Source organism: Notolepis coatsorum, assembly GCF_963971535.1.
Source record: "Notolepis coatsorum genome assembly, chromosome: 14".
NCBI lineage: Eukaryota > Metazoa > Chordata > Actinopteri > Aulopiformes > Paralepididae > Notolepis > Notolepis coatsorum.
The window spans coordinates 87,781,875-87,806,315 of NC_140178.1; the positions used below are offsets into that span (position 1 = coordinate 87,781,875).

The 24,441-nt window shown below is 42.1% G+C and overlaps 1 protein-coding gene across 1 annotated transcript in view; it reads right to left on the reverse strand.

Moving 5' to 3' along the window:
* The window catches only part of znf598 (zinc finger protein 598), a 64,253-nt gene that overhangs the window by 34,919 nt on the left and 4,893 nt on the right, over positions 1-24,441 (reverse strand). Inside the window, exons 4-8 of the mRNA XM_084329642.1 lie at positions 22,403-22,614; positions 9,818-10,032; positions 5,624-5,726; positions 4,607-4,935; positions 1,701-1,785 (exon numbers count right to left, since the gene is read on the reverse strand). Coding sequence (XP_084185768.1) covers positions 1,701-1,785; positions 4,607-4,935; positions 5,624-5,726; positions 9,818-10,032; positions 22,403-22,614 — 944 coding nt within the window. The remainder of the gene's footprint in view (positions 1-1,700; positions 1,786-4,606; positions 4,936-5,623; positions 5,727-9,817; positions 10,033-22,402; positions 22,615-24,441) is intronic.

Here is a 24,441-nt window from a genome sequence, read left to right on the forward strand (position 1 = left end):
GAGTTTTCCTTTAAATAAAGTTTTCATTCATCACCTCCCTCTGGTATTTTATGGCCACTTCCGTCTGCGCCTCACTCCAGCATACTTTACTTACTCACAGGTTTTTTCTAGTTCAGTACTGTGTAGAGTCTTGACTTTAGGCACATAGCGATTGAATGAAGACTTTATTTAACAGATTGCAGAATGGTATTGCCATACAGTACGGCTCAATACACACAATTGTTAAGGGAATGCAGACCAGAGAAAGACGTTTGTCTTGTTTACATCAGGGTCGCCCATTTTCAATTCATAGTGAACATTGCTGCGGTTGAGTAGTAGTACCTACTTACTGGTCACAGGAGGCTTCAATAACGTTTGAATGATAATCCATTTTGTGAATACATTTGTTGAAACAACTTTGTTGGCCGACAGGCCGGCTCCTGCTACCTTAACATTAGCTGCATTAACGTGCATGACACATACCTGTAATGTTAAGCAGCTTGTGTTTCGCTGGGAAAGCATCACTTTGTTTAATCCAAACGTCCATTCGGAAACGTTGTATTATGAAACCAGTATGAGACGATGTGCTTATTTATCGTTTCAATTCGAAAAGTTGATGCTCACATGGCTATTTTGTTTAGCCTGTCATTCAGCCAAGACGAATTTCAGGGTGATGATCAGAGCAGTCTCTTGAAACACCGCTATCTTCAAACTTCCATTCCGCTCGAAACTTTTTGTTAGGTGGTCCCGCTCTCATCCTTTTCGTCTGAGAAAACCGCGGTGGGTTTTCTTTTTAGTGGCCGGCTTACTCCTTCCATTTAACACTATTAAGCTAGCGTTAGCTAATCGGTATAGCAGGCGTGCGTAACGTTACAGTGCAAGCAGGTACATAAGCACGTGGTGGATGTGACGTCGGTAAACAAGGAGAGATTGACGCGTGAGGCTGCAAAAAAGGCGACTGTCGTAAGACCAAAACACACCGCAGTTTTAATTATTTTACATGAGTATTTTGTTACCCGCCATGTGGCGGACAGACCTCGCAAATGTCACTCGCCAAACCTAAAACCTGCCCGCCATTGGCGCTTGCTTATGTTGTTCAGTCTACAAATCATATTAATCCGTCACGACTCCGAATCAAATTGACGGAAATCCGTCTCAAGACGGAACGCTTTAATGCCTTTCACGTGAAGGAGAAAAGGAAGGCTCTAGAGACGCCACGACATGTTAAACAATGATGGCAATCGTTCAGATTTGCAGCAGCGAAAGCTCGACCAGAAGGGAGCTCAGAGGACCAGTCCAGACCAGCGACAGTATGTTTGACTGGAGAGGAGCTCAGAGGACCAGTCCAGACCAGTGACAGAGGACCAGTCCAGACCAGCGACAGTATGTTTGCGTTAAGGCTGCAGCTACATTGATCAACCATACAAAATGTAAGGAAAGGTATTACCGTTGGTTTATTTTTAAATTTGAACACATCAACTCTTGTCTGTCCAACTAATTAATACTAGTCATTGAAAATGTATTAAAAACTGACTTAGACGGACAGACACAGTGGATCAGTGTAATTGCATAACGTTAAAGATAAAAATAAGTGCTCCACAGATGTTGAGTGTCGCTATGTCAAATATTAGGTGTCACCGGTATTATGGAAAACTCATGAAAAATGTCACATTACTCACGGGAACTCTAGTGTGTGTGTGTGTGTATAATTGTGTGTGTACCTTGGCATTGGCGTGGCAGCGATAGCACCCAAAGCTGGGAAATCGTCATCTTCGCCCAGTGGATTGCTACTCTTCATGGTCCTCACTATCAGAGGGTCAGAACAACAAATCATACATTCAGGCTGCTGAGCTTCAGGGACCGCTACCTGCTCTCTGTGCTCCAGGGGAGTTTCAACTGTTTGGGCTTAGCTGGTTAGCTTTTTTACCTTGACCTGGTCATACAGGGATAAATGGTTATCTTGAAGGTGTTGGAACATGTTAGTCGGCAGCAAAACCGGTTAATCCCGACATCCCTAGTGATGATGTCATTAACACAGAGTGCCACGGACGCGTTTTGTCGTTAGTTCATGCCGACCTTTGAGTGCCCCCGACGCTATATAGCGTTTGTTTGTAGTTTTTTTTTTATTATTGGCGATTTGAATTCATATTTCATCAAGCAGAGTCTCTCTGAGGTCAATTGGAAAGATGCCGCCCCCTATTGTCTCTCCCTGTGGTACTGCACCCCATTACTTTACACTGCTGAAGGGGGGGTGGCCAGTTTGCTAATTTTTCTTTTCCCTCAAGCCAACTGAAGGATCGATTGTGCTCGCCGGCCCGGAAAACGCGTGGATTATGTATTTACAGGACCCAACACTGTAATCAATAAGCATGATCGATATTTGGAATGGCGATCAGGAATTGGAATAATCTTTTTAATAATAATCTGATCTCAGGTAAGGAATTTATTTTACCAATCTTAGGATATGACGTGTGTGTGGCTGTGATCGCTGATGAGGAAATGAGAGAATCGATTTTTCAGCCCGCCTCTATAGCGTGCATAAGTACACATATACTATCGATAATCTAGCGTTTATTTGAAAACGATTCATAAATAGGCAGAACAATTACAACGTTTTTGTGTATGCTAGAATATTCCAGTAAATGCCTTTTATCACGGAATCTATATATTTTCCTGAAAAACAAGGGCTTTTCAAAATGCTATAAAACGAAAATGAACCGATTAAAAAACAATCCGTTTAGACAATGTTGACTGCAAACAAGTCATTGATAAGCGACAGGCAGATTAGACACATAGCCATAATTTAAGACTTATGCGTTCACAACGCTATCATTGAAGTGGGTGGTGGCATTTAACCATATTTCCCATGTTAATGGCCGGGCACTGAAAGTGTTAAGAGACCAATTCAATATACAGGGATATCCAAGAGATGGCATCCCCATCACTGGACCGTATTAGGGAGTCATGGGGTAAGGATATGGGACTTGAAATCCCGGAAGATTCTTGGCAATTGGCAATTAAAAGAATAAATTCATCATCTGTCTGCATCAGACATGGATTACTCCAATTTAAGGTATTTCATAGACTACACCTCTCTAAGAGCAGACTTGCCGAGATCTACCCGGATGTGGATCCGACCTGCCCCAGGTGCCATCAGGCTCCAGCCACTCTCTGCCATATGTTCTGGTCATGCCCATCACTATCCCGATTCTGGCTTTCTGTTTTTGAAACATTTTCATTCATGTGTGACAGGGAGATCAGCCCCAACCACTTGGTTGCAGTTTTTGGAGTGCTCCCTGGCGAAATCAGGGTATCTGTCGCTCAAACAGATGCTGTGGCCTTCTCCTCTTTGTTGGCTAGACGCCTTATTTTGCTTAATTGGAAGTCAGCCATCCCTCAATCACATCGACGCTGGGTCGAAGATGTGATGGCACACCTAAAACTTGAGACTTAAATACTCCACCAGGGGCTCTACCCAGAAATTCTTCCAAGTTTGGCAGCCATTTCTGGATTATTTCAATCTAAAATTCCCGGCAGAGGATGCTTAGGCATAGGATAGGCAATTTCTATATGGCAAGTGACAACCTCTATGGGAACAATGCAATTTTCTTTGATTATTTTTACTATTTTTATTTTATTTTTGTCTACTTTATTTTTCATTTATTTTAGGTATTGTGCCTAAATAAATGTAGTCATGTATTGTATGTATGTTTGTACGTATGTATATAATGTTGTTGAATGTTTAAAAAACCAATAAAAACAATTTAAATAAAATAAAAAAAGAGACCAATTCAAATGGTGCGGCTGGGTAGCGCAGTGGACTTAGCACTCGCCTACCACCGCAGAGACTCTGGGTTTGAATCTAGCTGTCAGCGGTACCTACGGCTTGGTCAGTCATCCCTACCAACACAATTGGCAGCGTTAGCGGGTGGGAAGCCGGTGGTGTATGTGTCGGGTATGTGCGACTCCTACTGGTCGATCGGGGTGCCTGTTCAGCAGGGAGGGGATCTGGGGGAAATGGTGTGAACCTACACACACGTTACGTTCGCCCAGTGAAACTCCTCGCTGTCAGGTGAAAAGAAGCGGCTGGCGACTCCACATGTATCGGAGGAGGCATGTGGTAATTCTACACCCTCCCCAGGCCGACAGTGGGGTAATGCGCGCAACGACCAGGAAGGGAATTAGCATAATGACTAAATTGGGATGGGTGAAAAATACAGAAAGCCCAATAATATATATATATATATATATATATATATATATATATATACATACATTTTTAAAAGAGACACATTTAAGAGCTGCTCCATAGGCAGTGAATAGTGGAACAACAGGACACTATGACAGCAACTATAGTGATCTTACTGGGATATGGGAACATTTTCAGATTCAGAGCTATAAGACCAACATTTAAATAAAACTATTTTGGATGTAAATAAATATTCAGTGAGCCCACAAGGTTGGTCGACAATTAATTTAACAACTCCTAAAGGTGTCACTTGTTGATCAGACGTCTTGATATTATATATATATATATTTGTTTTTATATATTGACTGAACTGTCTTAGAGCATTAGAATGGCACAATGTAATTTCCCCTTTCAGGCCGTGGACTGTGCTATATTTACCTGGAGGTTCTGGTGGTCCAGTCCTGTGTCTAGAGTCCTCCGCTTCGGTCCGGTCCATTCTCTCCATCCTGTCCATTCTCTCCATCCGGTCAGTTCTCTCCATCCTGTCCGGTCTCTCCATCCGGTCCGGTCTCTCCATCCGGTCCGGTCTCTCCATCCTGTCCGGTCTCTCCATCCTGTCCGGTCTCTCCATCCTGTCCGGTCTCTCCATCCTCTCCTCCTTGCGGTGTTTGGGTGCGCTCCTGTCCTGCATGGCTCCTCTGTCCTCCTGCCTACGGACCACCATGGAGGCCCTCATAGCAGCCGCCACGTCCCTATCCTCCTCCTCACTGCACACAGAGCAAGAAACACATGTTAACAACGTGCAAATAAGTAGAAACGCGTATGAACACAAATACACAATACATACATAAATGCATGCAGGCACGCAGACACACACACATGGTGCAAATGGACAAAACACACATATTAGTAGTATTCACAGAGCATACAGATAACTGGCATCTTCTACATTTAAATGTATCTAAAATAAACGATTGCAAGTACTGCAAAATTAGATTCACAGGTCGCAGTTTTGTGGCAAGAAGGATTTCCTTATGCAGCACTTCTACTTAACGTTGTCCTCCGTAAGCAATATATGCCAATAGTATATAACCTAGCAAGACTCTGCTACATCTACAACTGACATAACTACTAGCACTACGACCACCGCAGGCGGGCCATATTACAACCTGACGACAACTACTACTGCTATGACTATTACTGCTCCTCCTCAAGCGTGATGGTGACAAGTGCAACAACAAGTACAACCAACCCAAGCTATACCACAACAACCCCAAGTACAACAAACCCAAGCTATACCACAACAACCCCAAGTACAACCAACCCAAGCTATACCACAACAACCCCAAGTACAACAAACCCAAGCTATACCACAACAACCCCAAGTACAACCAACCCAAGCTATACAACAACAACCCGAGTACAACCAACCCAAGCTATACCACAACAACTCACCGGTTGTATCTCCAGCTCTTCTGCGGTCCTGCCTGGACCCTCCCTCGTCCTCCTCGGCCGTGCCTCGTGTCCTCGTAGTCGTCCCCGGTCACCATACCCATACCTGAGAGAGAGGTCCACACTCAAAACACGTGGGTGCATCACATCTAGGGCTGACCTTCGAAGCTTTTTTTGGCAATCGAAGCTTCGGGGCCGAGCTTCGATTTTAATTCGAAGCTTCGAAAAAAAATAAAAAAAAAATAAAAAAAAATATTTTTTTTTAATATTTTTTTATTTTTTTTTATTTTATGTTGTGGGACTTGTACAGCACTTTCGTAAACTTTGTTGTTTTTAAATGTGCTCTATAAATAAAGTGGGTTGGATTAATTAATTAAGTAGCCCCTTTCGTGACTGACGCATCCAACAAGGTTTCACTCGGCTGTGTGATTTAATTCAAGGTGGATCGCTGTTGTCGTTTGAACAACTTCAGATTTCATGGGAACTACCAATCCCCCAAATCAAGAATGTTTAAGATGAATGAAGTAAGATTTAGATTATTTGAAATATGGCCTGTGTAGACTAAACTATGCACAGAATTATGTCAGTCTACAAGGTCCGGATTCTACATGGTCCGGCAATGTAGACCTTGTAGACTCTACTACAGACCAATTATCAGTGAATGTTCATGCATTTTTAAGAAGGGCAACTTCCACAAAAAAACAAAGAACTCACCAAAACATCTCAGTAGCACCTTATCTAAATGTTATATTTCATATATGGAGATTCATATTTATTTATGTATTGCATGCATTTCTACATTTTATTTCCTATTTTGTTTATTCATCCCAGTATCTTTCTTTCTTATGTGTGGAATTCTACAAGGCGCGCGCGCACACACACACACACACACACACACACACACACACACACACACACACACTTACATTTAGTCATTTAGCTGACGCTTTTATCCAAAGCGACTTACAAGTTCTGTACGACAAGACAGCAAGAAGGGTACAACTCTATCAGCTGAGTAACAATGTTCATCAAAGTGTTGCGTGTTACAGTGTAGGTTAGTTTATTAGGACAAGTGCATGACAGTAAGGTTAGTCACGGTTAGATTTTTATTTTTTTTTTATCATTTCAGATAATGTAAGTAAGTAAGTAAGTAAGTATTTATAAAGCACCTTTCATACATGTCATGTAGCTCAAAGTGCTGTACACAATTATAGGCATATATAACGATAAAAGCAATAAAGTCATAGTGATCAGTTAAGATCAATGTTTAAAAAAAAAAAATAATAATAATAATAGTAACGTAAAAATGAAAATAACGTAAAAACAGTCATTTGCTTACCAGTTTGGGAGAACAGGTCCACACAAACATTTCCGCTCAGTGGCAACCGGAAGTGCACTAAACCAATGCACTTGTATTGTAGGTAGCAATGTTTAGCTCTTATAACGCTAGTGTAGTTACGTTTTTATCAGTGGTCATAGTTGGGTCCATAGTGCTTTACCAAGTCCCATGGATCCATCAGTGGCCGTGTATTGTGGTAGAAAGAAAGAAAAAGAAAAACGTATAAAGAAAACAGTCTAAAGTTTTAAAGTTTGGGAGGTCCGCAAAAACACGCCTTCAGCTCAGAAGCTGAGGCGTGTCAAAAACTTTTGAAAACTGGAGGCGTGTCTCCTATTGTACCCATTCCTTCATCTAAAAAGTTTGAAAGTTTGGGAGGTCCGCAAAAACACGCCTTCAGCTCAGAAGCTGAGGCGTGTCAAAAACTTTTGAAAAACTGGAGGCGTGTCTCCTATTGTACCCATTCCTTCATCTAAAAAGTTTGAAAGTTTGGGAGGTCCGCAAAAACACTTGCTTATCCTAGCCTCATGGATCCATCAGGTTTTTCCAAGCCATAACTATTTGTAAGCTAGACTGTATAGGTACGTTTTTAATTTTCCTTTAAAAATGTGTATAGAGCTGGCGTTTCTGATGTGTGTTGGTAGTGTGTTCCATAGTTTTGGGGCATAGTTGGCAAAAGCCATACTTCCTATCCTTTTTTGGTTTCTGGGCATGTCTAGTAAACCTGTAGTGGATGACCGTAGCGTTCTTGAGGGCAGATAACTAACTAGGGAATTTGCTATGTATTTTGGGCCTTGCTCATTAAGAGCTTTATATGTTAGGAAAAGGACCTTAAAATCAATTCTATGAGTTATTGGAAGCCAGTGCAGAGTGGCCAGGACTGGAGTGATATGTTCTCTTCTCCTTGTATGAGTTAGTAATCGAGCTGCAGAGTTTTGGATAAGCTGAAGCTTCCCAATGGTTGCTTTGGGAAGACCAGTGAACAGTGCATTACAATAGTCAAGCCGACTTGATACAAAAGCATGAATAAGTTTCTCTGCATCCTTTTTATTTACGAAAGGTCTTACTTTCGCTATGTTTCTTAGGTGGAAGAATGACGTTTTCATGGCCTTATTTATATGAGACTTAAAGGTCAGGTCTGAGTCCAAGATGACACCTAGGCTTGTAACCTCAGTCTTTACATAGGATGACAGACTCCCCAGGTTTTTACAGAGCACTTCCCTTTTCGCTTTTGGGCCGATCAATAGGATTTCGGTCTTGCTTTCGTTTAATTTTAGGAAGTTATTGTTCATCCACTTGTTTATTGCTAACAGACAATTTGTAATGGACTGTATGGCTGTAGTGTTATTTGGTTCTGCGGAGATATATAGTTGTGTATCATCAGCATAACTATGGAAGCATACATTGTGGTCTCGAATGATGTCCCCGAGGTTGAAGAAGTGAGTCTTTAGTCGACGGCGAAAAATTGGACGGGATTCGGCTGTCCTAACTGGGATGGGTAGTTCACACACACACACACACACACCACACACACACAAATCGAAGTAAAAAAAAAAAAATTGAAAAAAAACTTTTTTGAAAAAAAAAAATTAATATTTTTTTTATTTTTTTTTAAACTTCGATTTTTTTTTTAATGTTCGAAGCTTGTGCCATCGAATCGAACGTTCGAAGCTTCGAAGCATTTAAGACAGCCCTAATCACATCAACACCGAAGCATTTTCAAATCCTCTGCCATCGTTGTGTAACGTGTCATGTCTCTCTAAAGCTTCTCTCTCTCCTTCACTGAAGTTAAAACTAAGTGAATGTGAAACCTAAAAATAGCTGCATGTTCAGTTTATAAAGTTGTCTGATTTACACGTTTAGTATTTTACAAATACTTTTTTTATTTTTTATGTGGGCAGTGGGCACTGATGTGCGAAAATGATTTTTTTTTTTTTTACATTTCTATTAGAAAAAGAAAAAGCACACACCGCTGGGCAAGTAATGTACTTGGTGGATGCCTGAACACTGAGGAACACCAGTATCAGCGACTACCGCGGAAAGCCTAGTGTGTCATCCCAACTGAGTGCGTGCATTCACACCAACACACACACACAAGTACATACAGAATGGTGCTCTGTGTGTGTTAGGTTGCCACAGTGATGTGGAATTTCCCATGACTAATAAACTCATGAAAACACCAGTTTGTCACCACTGGTGACAGCAGACATTTGACAATTCCGCTCAATATCAGTAGAGCGCTTACTTTGATCTTTAACGTAGTGTGACGTGTGCCTGGTGCCAGTGTATGGCAGCCATTGAACCTGCGTAGCCCAAGGTTGGGTGCTACCAGTGGTGGTGAAGGAGGCCATTTCCACCCTACATTGTGGGGAGCACTTTGAATGTCTAGAAAAGCGCTATATAAATGTAATGAATTATTATTATTCACGTGAAGTTAAAGTGAAACCTAGAAATAGCTGCTGTCCGCATGTTCAGTTTATAATGTTTGATTTACACTGATAACACGTTTAGTATTTTTTTTTTTTTTATGTGGGCACTGAGAAAATGAACTAAATGGGTTTATTTCCATTAGAAAAAGAAAAAGCACACACCGCTGGGCAAGTAATGTACTTGGTGGATGCCTGAACACCGAGTAACACCAGTATCAGCGACTACCGCGGCAAGCCTAGTGTGTGTGTGTCGTCCCAACATTCACACCAACACACACAAGTACATGCAGAATAGTGCTCTGTGTGTGTGTGTGTGTGTGTGTGTGTGTGTCATCCCAACTGATAGGAACAGCCTCTACCAACACTGGTTCTGAAAGAAATCCTAAAGTCATGAGGAGCAAAACAGTCTCGGTCACAGTCACACACACTAACCGTCCCTCCTCTGCGGTCCCCGAGCGTAGGTGAACTGCAGGTCGATCTGGCGGTTCTGTCGGGCCTCTGCCCGGTTCTTGCTGTGCTCCCCGGCCTTGTGGGCCTTGTAGTCGATCTCCGTGCGGAAGGCGTGGGTGAACTGCTCCGTGGCACAGCGGCCCTCCTCACACAGGTAGTGGCTCTCTCTGAAGTGCTCGCTCAGGTACAGGTAGTCACTGTCCACCACACACACAAACACACACACACGGAGAGTTCAATATCACAGGCCGTCTTTCAGAGGAATTTATAATAAAACGAAAGATACTTGTGCTAACGGGCACAAATCAACTTCCAATTTCTCACAAAGTTGTGAAATATTTGAAGGAATGTCATTTGAAAAATGGCCGTTTTGATTTTACGTCACACTTTTACGTTATCAACTGGATTACATAACCTGTTATTTCACATGTGAGCAGATATCGTGATATACTGTATATATATCATGATTATCATGATATTGATTGGTGTTAGATGGAGTGAAAGTGACAAGAGAGAGTAAGTGAAAAAAGGAAAACCGTGTGAAAGTGAGAGAGAACAACAACAAGCAACCATCACATGGCTGTGTGTCTCATCATGTCTGCATACATAGTAAGGCCTTTTGTTCTCCGAATATCAAACTATCAAAGGAACTTGTTGTGTAAACCCAAGACAACAGCACAAGCCTGTGCCCTGATTGATATCTCTCTCTCTCAGTCTACTATCAACCTCCCAAAAGACATAACACTAGGGCTGTGTATTAGCAAGAATCTGGTGATACAATAAGTATCACAATACAGGAGCTCAATATGATTCAATATATTAAAATACTATAAGCAAGGCAACATAATGAGATATCTTACATAAAAATAAATCCTAAAAGAATCATAGTATAAAGAACACACCTGCTATCATAACACCACTTCATGCACACATTTTATGCATATAGAGATAATGAGATATGCATAAAATGTGTGCATGAAGTGGTGTTATGATAGACAGACTGGGCATGCTCTCTCCTCTGACATCACCACGGTGACGTCCTTCATTGTGAGTCAGCCTGGCACAGTGTGAAGACATCCTTTTAACTCTTTCTAACCTCTGCTGAGAGGAGCGTTGCACAGATGCTACAGATTTGCAGGGCATGTAAAAGGCTGCATGGTATTTTGCACAAAGATGACATGGAATTAGCATAACGGTGTAAAGGAAAGACGTGTGGCTACTACCCATAGAACCCATGTTCATTCAGACATCCGAGAGGTCTGGGGACCCCTTTTAAAATAGCCATGCCATTTTTCCCCTCTCCAAATTGTAGCCTAACTTTGGAGTGTTATTTAACCCCCTTACAGACAAGCTAGCATGACATGGTTGGTACCAATGGAAAGCCTAGCTTGTCTAGTTTCCTAGCACCTTGGTGCTAGCTTAAGAGATGAGCATGCCACACGTCGCCACCGCCTCTGAAAGACAGCAATGGTGGCAGAGATTGGAGACACTCCAGCAGATCTATACAGTGTCTCCACACTCAAGTATATCAATATTTTCTTACACCCCTACTTAACACAGGAACTCTTTGTCAGCACTGATGGAATCAACTCCACCGTCCTGAACCTCTCATTAACAGAAGCCACTCAACTCTCCTCCAGATAGGAGGGCATCCCAATGTTAAGGTTGGATTTAAGCTGGTTTATGACGCTCAACACCAAGAACGAGACAAAGAAGAGAGACAAACAATACATTGGTCATGTTTTAAGTGAAAACACAATGTTCACACACTTCCTGAAACATGTAAAATATCCTGAAACGTAAAGTCATTTATATATTGGTGGGTGTTACATGCTTTGAATGAGTCTAAATAGGATATCTGCTGCATCCTCAGTTTATTCATTCATAAAATATAGCCATGTTAGGTGTTTATGTAAACGTTATATACGATTTTATAACAGGAAATATGCCACAAACCACTTGAACCCATAGTGCTCTGAAAAGACGTTATGGCCAAAATGTGTTTTTTGTGCCTAATTGGTTAAAGGGGGCGTCCGATACCCTGGTCCTAGGCTGGCCGACCGCCCGCCTCTCCAGGGACCCCGACTTAAAGAGGTGTTTACACCCAGATCCCCTTTGAGTGGATTATTGGGAATCAGTTGGCCGACTTGCTGATGAGAATCTCATTGAAAATCATGGACTACACACTGAGCCTAGAGAGACCAGGGCCCTCATTTATCAACAATTCTTAGAAAGTGTTCTATTTTCGTACTTAAGCACAGAATTTAGAATGCGTGTACGCACAGAAATATTGGGATTTATCAACCGTGCGTACACGGGTCCTACGCTCCTCTGTGTTGATAAATACCATTTATTCTTACCGTCAATGCTCGTGCATGATTATCCATATATGGTAATGAAACACCCCCCATGGGATGTGAAATAATGGACTGACCCGAGCGAACTATGAGAAACTCCACGAGCGAGATTGTTTACGGAGGCGCTGTCGAACCAAGAAGACACAACCCGTATTATGGGATAAATAAAAGGCTGGCGGACTTGTACAAGGTGACGTCAGATAGGGCTGGGCGATATGGCAAAAAATAGGGATGCTCGATATTGGCTTTTTTACCGATACCGATATTCCGATATTGTCCAACTCTTAATTTCCGATACCGATATCAACCGATATCAACCGATATATGCAGGGTTTCCCCGTCCAAAAAACTGAATAATTTCAGGTAACTAATAATTTCACTGGATATATATATAACAAATATTGTTATTGTTTTTTTTGGTTTTTAAACCGATACCGATATTTTCCGATATCACATTTTACTGCCGATATCGGCCGATAATATCGGTCGGCCGATAATATCGGACATCCCTAGCAAAAAATCATATCGCAATAACGATATGATAATGTTATCATATCACTCGATATCGATAATTATCGAAATTGTTATAAGTATAAAAAAAAAAAAGGAAAAAAAAAATTAAACAACAGATGTATGTTTATTTTGCAGCAATTCTTTGTCGTTGCCGCCATCTTTAGTGTTACATCCCCTCACACTCCAGTTCTCAGGCTGCAGCTGGTTTAAAAGCTAAAGTAAACCGGCTTCTCTGCTGGCTGTGGCTCCAGGGGAGTTGAACAGTTCTGGCTCTGCTAGTTTCTTTTCTATCTTTTGGCGCTTTTTTGGTGGACAAACCACAGCACATGTGCACCGTGACTCGTGACTGGAGTCTAGCTCTGCTAGCACACATAGCCTACTGTGTACAGACGGTTTCAAACTGTATTTTAAATTAGAAAGCAAACAAAATAAATGGACAAGAGAAAAATAAATCTCAATTTGGTCAGTATTGTCATTTGGACAAGCAAAGCCATTACTTTAAGTTACAGGCAAGAAAGACAAGTCTGTCCACTGTCTCTGGTTTTAAAACTGCCCTGTTGCAGATCACACAAAAAAAAATCTGATTTATTTTTCCGGAATCCCCCCCCCCCCCCCCCCCCCGATATCGATTATTAAAATATATTGCGATATTTATAGTTATCGTTATATCGCCCAGCCCTGTCAGATATCAACGACTCCCTAAGACCATTGCTGCAATTCTGCCTGGACAGCTCAAAATACTAATAAAGACCGTTCGTTAACCACTGTTTGGCGTTGGTGTGTCATTCTAACCATGCTGGAATATGAATGCCTGTATAACTGTATTAGTTTTGTTCGATTAATATGATTTGTACTAGAGGCATACAATCTATTTTGTTGTCGGTATTAGGTAGCCTATATGAATTACATATAATAGCAGCCATAGCCTACATTATGCAACAGTAACTTGCGCATATATAATATATCATATCATATTCCTATAGGCCAGGGGTGGCCAACCAGTCAGAGACTAAGAGCCACAAAAATTACTGTGGTACCACAAAGAGCCACACCATATACCAGCGTTTCTCAACCTTTTTTTTCAGTCACGGCACCCTTCATGTGTTTATAGGTCTCACCCTCTGGCCTCTGAAGTTGCTAATGTCTTTTTTATTTGGGCCTCACAGGGTTAAAAGTACCCTGTGAGACCCACGGTTGCAAAATTACAAAATCACTTTTAGCCATTTAAGAAAAGAATGCTTATTTAATTTTTTTTAAAGGGGAACTATTTTACAATTTCTTTCACTATTTGGGCACTTTGACACAATTCCTGTGAGTCTATGGAACACCTAGGTTTTTTTTCAAATGGTGAGGTAAGTACCACGTCCTTCCTTCCTCTAGATTTAACGTACGGTTTGTATTTCTAATCAAGTACTAAAAAACCGCATTTTTCTATCTCAAGATCTTAAGCCGTTTTGAGGCTGGGCTCCAACCACTGTGTGGCCTGGTGCCAACTGCCACATCAACTGCCACATTATTATGCAGCTGAGAAATCTCTGACATCACAGATATGCAAATTTTCAGATGACTCAGTTCAGTGAGGGTGAATATTGTGAGAGGAGAATTGGAAGAATGCGCCAATATGAGAATTAGAGACATAGATCCTATTAATATAAATCCACATAGCTAAGAAACAATGGTAAACACTGAAAAAGGCCATTTATAAGATAGTTCCCATTTAAGCACATGTATAGTCAATTGGTCCTGTTGTTCAGCCTCACAATGCTATTTGATAGTAAATGTGTTTATATGTCCCACCCTCTGGCCTCTGAAGTTGCTAATGTCTTTTTAATTTGGGCCTCACAGGGTTAACCTCTTATGCCCGAGATATACAGTAAAAGTGTATATTTTCAGCATTACGTTTGTTTACCAATTATTTTAACTGTTAGTGAAATATAAGATTATAGAAATCTCAGGGCATTGAGTCGGAAACCGGCGCATATTGACAGGAGGAAGTGGCACATCCAAAAGTGAGTGTAGTCTTTTGAAGGAAGAGACTCAGGGCTTTCAAATTTTGAAAAACGACCCTACCCAGCTCACACCAGCCCCTGTCAATCATCTGACTTCTGGATTAACTTTTTTATTTCTCTTATTTTTTGGGATTATCTCCCACAAACCTGAACATTATTGCCATAAAACAGAACGCAGTTAGTTTCTCTACCTTTCTGTGAACGTCTTGCAAAAAACGGTGTTGCAATATGATGAAAAATGGTTGAGAAATTCCCTAGATTCAGATACCAAGAACATGCAAATGGACCATTTAAAAAAGAAATTAAATGTTTATTCTACGTATTTGTGGAATGAGTGACATAAAAAAAAAAAAAAAAGTAAAAAAAAATTAATAATAATATATATATATATTTTTTTGGATGGAAGAGCCGCACATTGACAGGCAAAGAGCCGCATGCTGCTCGCAAGCTGCGGGTTGGCCACCCCTGCTATAGGCTATGTCTCCCAGGAACCGTGGGGCTCTGGGGAATAAAGGTTGGGAACCCCTGCTATAGCCATTATCCTTTATAATGTTATAGGCTATTTTATTTACAGTTTACGACTATCAGCCTACCCAGCATGTAATACGTTCTTTGTTAGAACTCAACTCGTTATTGTTTTACGCATGGATTGCAGAAGTGCGGGAACGTTTTGATTTATGTTTGGAAGGCTTTGACATTGTGGGACGGGGTGGGTGGAGTTTCGAAGTTATGTAAGCAGAATACAAGTCATATCACCCACACGATATATGCTACCTGTATCCAGAGCATGTATGCTTTTCATTCATTTAAGACACATTTATTGCAAGGGTTTTGTAATACACAAACTCAACAAATAACCTCTGTTCTCGTTGCAATGCGTTTTTAATTCTTTCTTATACAGTAGGAAGGGGGAAGAACACTATATTGTGTGTGTTCATATGACTTGTATTCTGCTTACAGCTTCGGGGTTCCACTTGTTTCGTTTAACGTTATGGCAAAGCCTTTTAAATATAATCAAAACGTTCCCGTGTTTCTGCGGTCTGTGCGCAAAATAATAACAAGTTGAGTTAAGCGGAGCGCAGTCAGTACACCCTGTATATTCCGTTAATGCTATATATAAACCATGCTGCATTCATTCAGAGAGAAATACCTATTATTCCAAATGCTATTTATAGGGTTTTGACCATAATTACACTACTGTTGCTATTTTACAATGAACTATAATGAATTACGGGCCATACAGAACACGCCAGTGTTGAAACTAATGCACAGAAGCTTATTTCCACGTTGCAATATTCATATTCTACCACCGGGCGCCAGGTACGCATGCTCCGAGCTGTGCGTAAATATACGCACAAAGTCAAGCACAAGTTCAAATTGATAAGTCCCACACTTTGCTTAGAAATGATCGTACGCACGGGTTACACACATATCCGTGCGTACGCAACGTTGATAAATGAGGGCCCAGGGCTCTACGCTAACCTTTTTCCCAAGGAGCACATGTGCTCCTAAATGAAAAAATTTAGGAGCACACAAAGAAATTTAGGAGCACACAAAAATATTTAGGAGCACAGTGAAAATATTTCAAGTAACAAGATTTTTTTTTAATAAATGTGCAAACGGGAACGGGACACACATCTGTGCAATAGCACATACCACCAAAGTCACTGGCCCACTGTGTGCGTGTGTGTGTATCTGCGTGTGCAAACGGGAATGGGACACAGACATTTGAACTATTAAGTGATTAATGCCTACTGTGGCAAAGTTGTAGCCAACAACTAGGCCTAATAAAAAAGGCAGTGACATTGAACTACTGCTACAAAAGTAACAGTCACTTAACTTTAGCTTTTGCCCCTTTTATGCATACAATGCCTATGTTTTGGCTAGTGTTGCTCTTCTAGAAAAATAATCCTTTCAGGGTTGCCTATTGAAATACTGTACACCTCCAGTACAGAAACATTGTTTATGAGTTTGCGTGTCAGGTAGACCATTGATTGACAGTCTATTCTGCCAATTACGTCACACCGCTTTACTTTGGTGTAGGGGTGTAACAATGCATCGCAATGAATCAATCCTAAGGGGAAAATTCAACTGCATCGATTTTAAAATGTTAGAATCGATTATAATCGCAATTTTAATGTGTACACAGTGTTATGTTATTCTCATGTCCGTTACAGCCAACACAACGACATACGCTACTGCATCAACGTTATGATTAACAAAGCAAGGCATTCGTTTTGTTGAATTAACGTTATATTACTATTGCTATCGATAAATCTAGGTGTTCTAAAATCTATTGCTATTGGTAAGACTAGAATAAGTTAAATTAACTTAATGTTGCTGTCTCGGAAAAGACTCGCGTAGCGCAATGGCAGACGTTCCGGAAGTTAAAAAAGCAAATGAGCTTCCGATTGGTCCTTTCTTTCCCTTGAAACCAGCCACGTCACTCTACTGTGATTGGACCGTTGGCTTGAGTGCAATGTGGGACTGAGTGCAATGCACGACTGAGGTTGTAATATTCACTCGCACACTGTGCGAGTAATTGATTTTTCCGGTTTGCACACACGTATTCTTAGGGGCAAATGAGAGTAAAATGGTCGCACTGTAGAGCCCTGGAGACACAACTCTACCTGTTGCTCAACTATCCTACATCATCCTCTTATACCCTGGTTGTTCACACCAGCAGTAGAGCAGTAGCCTGGTTGTTCACACCAGCAGTAGAGCAGTAGCCTGGTTGTTCACACCAGCAGTAGTCTGGTTGTTCACACCAGCAGTAGAGCAGTAGCCTGGTTGTTCACACCAGCAGTAGTCTGGTTGTTCACACCAGCAGTAGAGCAGTAGTCTGGATGTTCACACCAGCAGTAGAGCAGTAGTCTGGTTGTTCACACCAGCAGTAGAGCAGTAGTCTGGTTGTTCACACCAGCATAGAGCAGTAGTCTGGTTGTTCACACCAGCAGTAGAGCAGTAGCCTGGTTGTTCACACCAGCAGTAGAGCAGTAGGGATGGGAATCGAAAACCGGTTCCCGTTGGCCGATGCCTGGAACCGTGTGGCTCCCGTGACTTTCGATTCCCTTATCGCTGCCTACAGTTGCGCAATAATGTTAGCCGTTAGCATGTAGCCATGGCAGACTATTTGATTCCTTAATGGCTCGAAATTGCCTGGGTTTTGGTAATATGCTCCCGAAATGCTCCCGCTGTTTGGCTACTTCTATGTGCAGTGAAAACTACTTGAATGCTTTAGAACCTAGTCATTGATTTAGATCAGGGTGAGCTAAAATTAGCCGCGGAGCTAACGTGAGCTAACGCTATTTAATCAAGCTCACAAAGAGAGATAAACAGCTGACAGCGGATAGTACAGGTACAAATACAATACAACAGCAGGTGGGGGCTGTTGTGTAAACCTTGTACTCTTTAGTTCACATATAATGAGAGACGGAATGTTTGTTTACAAGTCTGTAAGCCAGGAAGTACAGTGGTGCAACATACAAATGTGTCCGTGTAGCAACACAAGCCAATACCTTATAGGACAGGGGCCCGGGGAGGGAGCGCTCTCTCTCTCTCTGTGCGTGCGTGTGCGTGTGTGTGTGTGTGAGAGAGAGTGTGTGTGAGAGAGAGTGTGAGTGAGAAACAGAAGTCAGAGGAATAACGACCTGTTATTCAATAGATTAAATTAGTTTAAGAATAAAAAAATGAATACATTTTAAGAGAATCTCAAATACATTATTTTATTTAAGTGTAGGCTATAGTTAATGTTTTATTTTTTACAGTTTTTGTATTTTTCTGACATGGGGGCTCAACAATAAATGACAATCAGAAATGTCAAGTTGCATGTTGTTATTCAAACCAGCTTAGACCCCTACGCTCTGCATCTTCTGGCCGCCTCAGACCTACTCCTATCCGAGCTCCGGGAGGGTCATCAAAGAGAAGTCGCCTATTCTCAGTCCTTGCCCCACAATGGTGGAATGAACTACCCACCCCAGTTAGGACAGCCGAATCACGTCCAATCTTTCGCCGTCGACTAAAGACGCACTTCTTCAACCATTATCTGAATAAAAAAAAAAAAAATCTAACCCTAACTAACCGTACTGTCATGCACTTGTCCTAATAAACTAACCTACACTGTAGCACTCAACACTTTGATGAACATTGTTGCTCAGCTGATAGAGTTGTGCCCTTCCTGATGGCTTGTCGTACAGAACTTGTAAGTCGCTTTGGATAAAAGCGTCAGCTAAATGACTAAATGTAGTTCCGTTTTAAATTTATTTAAATTATAAATTGATCAGGTATCGATAAGGGAATCGATAAGCAGAATCGATAATGGAATCGTATCGATAAAATCCTATCAATTCCCATCCCTATAGAGCAGTAGTCTGGATGTTCACACCAGCAGTAGAGCAGTAGCCTGGTTGTTCACACCAGCAGTAGAGCAGTAGCCTGGTTGTTCACACCAGCAGTAGAGCAGTAGTCTGGATGTTCACACCAGCAGTAGAGCAGTAGCCTGGTTGTTCACACCAGCAGTAGAGCAGTAGTCTGGATGTTCACACCAGCAGTAGAGCAGTAGCCTGGTTGTTCACACCAGCAGTAGAGCAGTAGTCTGGATGTTCACACCAGCAGTAGTCTGGATGTTCACACCAGCAGTGTTTCTCTCCTGTCTGCTCCGCTGCTCTTTTATAAATCACAGGTAGAGCTGATCTTTATCATGGGTTAAAAATAAAGAGCTTGGTAACTCCTTTTAAATCCATAATCCTTTTAAATCAATGATTTTAAACCATTGCGTCTCTATTTGTACCCGTCTCGGACAGCCAGGATGAGAAAAAAATCTCTCTCTGTTGTTCTTTAAACTGGTATATGTCCGATTCTCTTGCGGAGAAAATAGACCAGACGCCGAAACCATTGCTCCGCGATTCCGGACTGGTATGAACGGTCCAATCCGTTAACATGGCTGGTATGAACGATCCAATCCGTTAACATGGCTGGTAGTCCAATCTGTTAACATGGCTGGTATGAAGAGTCCAATCTGTTAACATGGCTGGTATGAACAATCCAATCTGTTAACATGGCTGGTATGAAGAGTCCAATCTGTTAACATGGCTGGTATGAACGATCCAATCTGTTAACATGGCTGGTATGAACGGTCCAATCCGTTAACATGGCTGGTATTTACGGTCCAATCTGTTAACATGGCTGGTATTTACGGTCCAATCTGTTAACATGGCTGGTATTTACGGTCCAATCTGTTCACATGGCTGGTATGAACAGTCCAATCTGTTAACATGGCTGGTATGAACAGTCCAATCTGTTAACATGGCTGGTATGAACAGTCCAATCTGTTAACATGGACGCCAAAAGGAAACCGTCTGCTGGTCCCGGTGCTTGGCAGTGCATCGGGTGCTTCCGCAGGCTGTGTGTTTCAACTGTTAGACCGATCGAAAAACATGATCCAATTCTTAGCGGAGATCTCACTGCCGACTCTCTCTCAGACAGAGCTGCTTGCAGCGTACGGCGCCTCCTCCTCCCCAGCCCCTCCCGCACTCGTGTAAACAAGAGCCTCGCAGTCTGCTATAGTCTGGTGCATGCGACGTGAGCCAACGTTGGCTACCTACCGAGATAACGTTACTGTTTAAACTAAATGACCCAGTGACTACATGAGGCATTGTCTAACGTTATCTAGCTGGCTAGCTACTGATAGCTGCTGATAAACAAATGCTCCAGCAATAGTCGAGTGCATGATAAGTTACCTCCGTTGACTCGGTAGCTCACGTTAGCTCTAAACTAAATAGTTCACTGAGGCGTTGTCTTAACGTTATCTAGCCGGCTAGCAGTAGCTACAGATAGCTCCTGATATCAATGTCTTATAACATTGATTCGATGCGTATTCGAGCTGAGGGCTTGCTGAATGTGATTTATACCAAGCAATAGGGTCCAGCTGCAGCGCCGGAGAATCCTGGCCGTAGCTGGAGCAGGGTTTCCGTTAGAATTTTTTTTTTGTCTGTCTCAGTGTCCGGTAGATTTCAATCTACCGGACAAATGGGATCAATTCCGGTCAGAGTTTATTGAGCTTAAAAACAATTGATAGGCAGGCTATATAAAGAATGACATCATCAAGGCATTTATAATATTTTAACTTAAAACTAGGCTACTTTTGCGTATATACAGTCATTAATATATTCCAAATAAAATAAGTCCCTCGAGACTTCGTGCTGCTGCCGACTTGAGGTGTCGGTGGGCAGTCTGCCCGACATTAATAAACAGCAGTCTGTTATAATCACATTTTTATGAGCTAACGAATTCCGTTATATTGGACATTTGTATTAATTATATCAAGCAAAGAACTGAGAAATTTGGCAGAGAGAGACGGCAACATTATCGTGGGTTTGCGTGATGACTATCTCCACCTCCCAACGACTTCAGTGCTGGATTTGCGAGAGCATGCAGCTGCAGAGCCGCAGAGCCAGCTGTGTTTTCAGATCCGGTCTGGGGACCGCTCAGCAGCACCCCCCACCCAACAGCTGAATTGCCAATGGCTGAATTGGAGTACTGCACTGTGCGGGCACAGCTCTGTGGGTTCTGCGGCTCTGCAGCTGCATGCTCTCGCAAATCCAGCACCAAGCTCCCGCTGACAACATCGTTGTCATTATTAGACCTGCTTGGTGAAGCATCAATGAAACAAATGTAATGATTGTTTCGTTCATCGCATAGGCTATTTAATTTTAGCCTATTTTAATACAATTCAAATAATCAAATTGTGCTTAGAGGGAATTATTTTCACCAGACATTATGACCGGAGAGATTTAAATATTCGGACTTCAACAGATTTTGCCAGTCAAATACCGGTAATTACCGGCTAACGGAAACCCTGAGCTGGAGGCTACTCGAGTACACACAGACAGTGGAGCTGTTTGCAGATAGTGAGCATTTTGACTTGTTGCGTGGTGGCGATGTCTCGCAGATAATACAAGTACAAGTCTAATTATATAATATATATATTTTATTAAAAAAAATAAAAAATGTATATAAAATAATTTTTAATTATAATTTTTTAATCAAAAACGATCGGTATCGGATCGGTATCGGCCGATATGGCTCAAGACGATCGGTATCGGTGGCAAAAAACGTGATCGGGGCATCCCTAATATACGCTCTTTTTTAGACTCTTTTTGTATCACAAACAGTACTGTATTTGTAAATCTGGTATGTCATAAATGTATAGATGTAGCAGTACTGACTATCTGTATGTCATGTATGTCATAATATGTTATGATGAATTGAAAATGGGGGACCCTGATGTAAACAAGACGAAAGTCTTTCTCTGGTCTGCATCCCCTTAACAATTGTGTGTATTGAGCTGTACTGTATTGTACCCATTCTGCAATCTGTTAATACAATTTTCAATCAATCAATGTTATGCGTTGTTTAATGTATTATGTGCTTCATGAGTGAGAGCGGTTCTACTTATTTTTGTCTAAGTGAGCTCACCAAGACAAATTCCAACCATGGACCCATCTCAAACCAGGCCCTCTTTTCTTGATCCTCCAATCGAAGGTTTGTCCACGAGGGAAGCAACGGTTGTGATTGGAGGATCAAGGAAAAAAGGGCAGGGTTTGAGACGGGTCAATAAATCATGAGCGAATGTAATGTATACAAGTGTGTGTGTGTGTGTGTGCCTGTGTGTATGTGCGTGCGCACACCTGTAGTACTCCTGCGCCCCGTCCGCGTCGCAGAAGTGGCAGAAGTAGTGGTCCCTGCGCAGGTGCTTCAGAAGCTCGTCGTTGTCGAGGTAACGGTCGTCACAGAACTTGCAGAGCGGGTGTCCGCGGTGGCTGGTGTCGTCGGGGTCGCCGTGCGTGCGATGACGCGCCAGGTCCCTGCGGTTGTACCATTTGCACTCGTAGGAGAAGATCTGGAGGGAGAGGGGGATACCAAGAGTCAGGAAGGTGGGCTGATACGGCTGACAGAACCTTGTTTTCTGTTCTGCACACATTCAGTTAGTTTAACAGTGATCGAGAATGAATGAGTTTGAATGTGCCCACTGGTGATGATGTCATCATCCTTGCGTTGTGTGAATTACAGCTCCATGAAATTATGTAGATGAAAGAATAGCAATACCATGTCATGTAGAGACCAGGGTGCGATCCACGGGGGGAGCTAGGTCCGCTATAGCTCCCCTAGATCAGACATCAGCTCCCCTGGGGGTCTCTAAAGCTCCCCTGGGAGCTGTATCATCATCGTGTATAATAATAAACGTATGCTATTTTGGATGTATGATTAATGATTTGCGTGTAGTGGCTACTTACTGGGACATAATTCACGGCATTCTAGCCTTTTGTGGTGTTTACTACATCTCCCATGACCCTTAGCGGGGGATGACGTAGTTAAAGAGAGACAGTGAAAGTTGAATGGAAGTGTTGTTTGTGCGTAATAAACTAGCGTTTTTGCATCGGAACACGACTCCGTCTACGCTATCATTACTGCATTCCTACATTTGTGACCCTTGGACGTATTTCGGAGATTATATCGAACATGTCAACTGAACAACAGAACGCAGATCGCAGAACTTTGAACGCAGTTTCACTCAAGCTGCGCAGAGTGCCAACGCTTGGTTCGCGCAAGCCGAAGCCCAATTCGCTCTCAGGAATATTACCGCGGATGCCACCAAGTACTACTATGTGGTAGCAGCCCTTACGAATTCAACGGCAGCAAGAGTGGTGAGTTTGCTGGAAAACCCACCTACACATGACAAATATGTGACTATAAAAACACGCTCCGAGTTTTTTTTTTTCCACTGTAAGTAAGTCATGCTTTGGTAATGCTTACACTTCATGCTGCAATAGATGTTAATATTTGTACACTATATTTTAACACTATTTGGGGTATATTTGTTTATCCAGCAGTTTTGACTGGATTTAACTGCCTTACAGCTATAATAAAAGGAATTGGTAAAAGAGAAAATGCCACAAGCCTATTCAGTGTTGCTATTATAACAGTCATCTGAACAACAGTTGAGATTATAACACTCAAAACGTTCCACTACGGGTCAAAGGGTGGGCTGGAGAGAGCGAGGAGCAAGACGTGATGCGTTGACATCGTCACAGATGTCATGCATCGTTGCACTGATCATTAGCAAGTGAGCTAGCACTTTATTAGAGGTGCCTGGAAGGGTGTAGAGTTGTTGAGTGAGTGTGTGTGTGTGTGTGTGTGTGTGTGTGTGTGTGTAGGATGAATCAGTGTGTGTGACTGAGGACCCCACACACACACACGTAGGGTTTTGTCCATATCGCCCAGCCATAGTTTACAGTACACTATTGCATCTCCTTCAATGGACCAATGATACACCATGATCAGCTACAGGCACGCACCTCCCTGAGGCAGAGCACCTCCACCAACTGCCTTCCTGTGCAGAGCCCTGCACAGAACACAGTGGTTATAGAATATATATACATATAATATCAACTGACAGGGTTGAGTCTACCTTCAGGTGCAGAGCGTTAATATACATCAACTGACAGGGTTGAGTCTACCTTCAGGTGCAGAGCGTTAATATACATCAACTGACAGGGTTGAGTCTACCTTGAGGTGTAGAGCGCTATAGAATATACATCAACTGACAGGGTTGAGCTTACCTTCAGGTGCAGAGCGTTAATATACATCAACTGACAGGGTTGAGTCTACCTTCAGGTGCAGAGCGTTAATATACATCAACTGACAGGGTTGAGTCTACCTTCAGGTG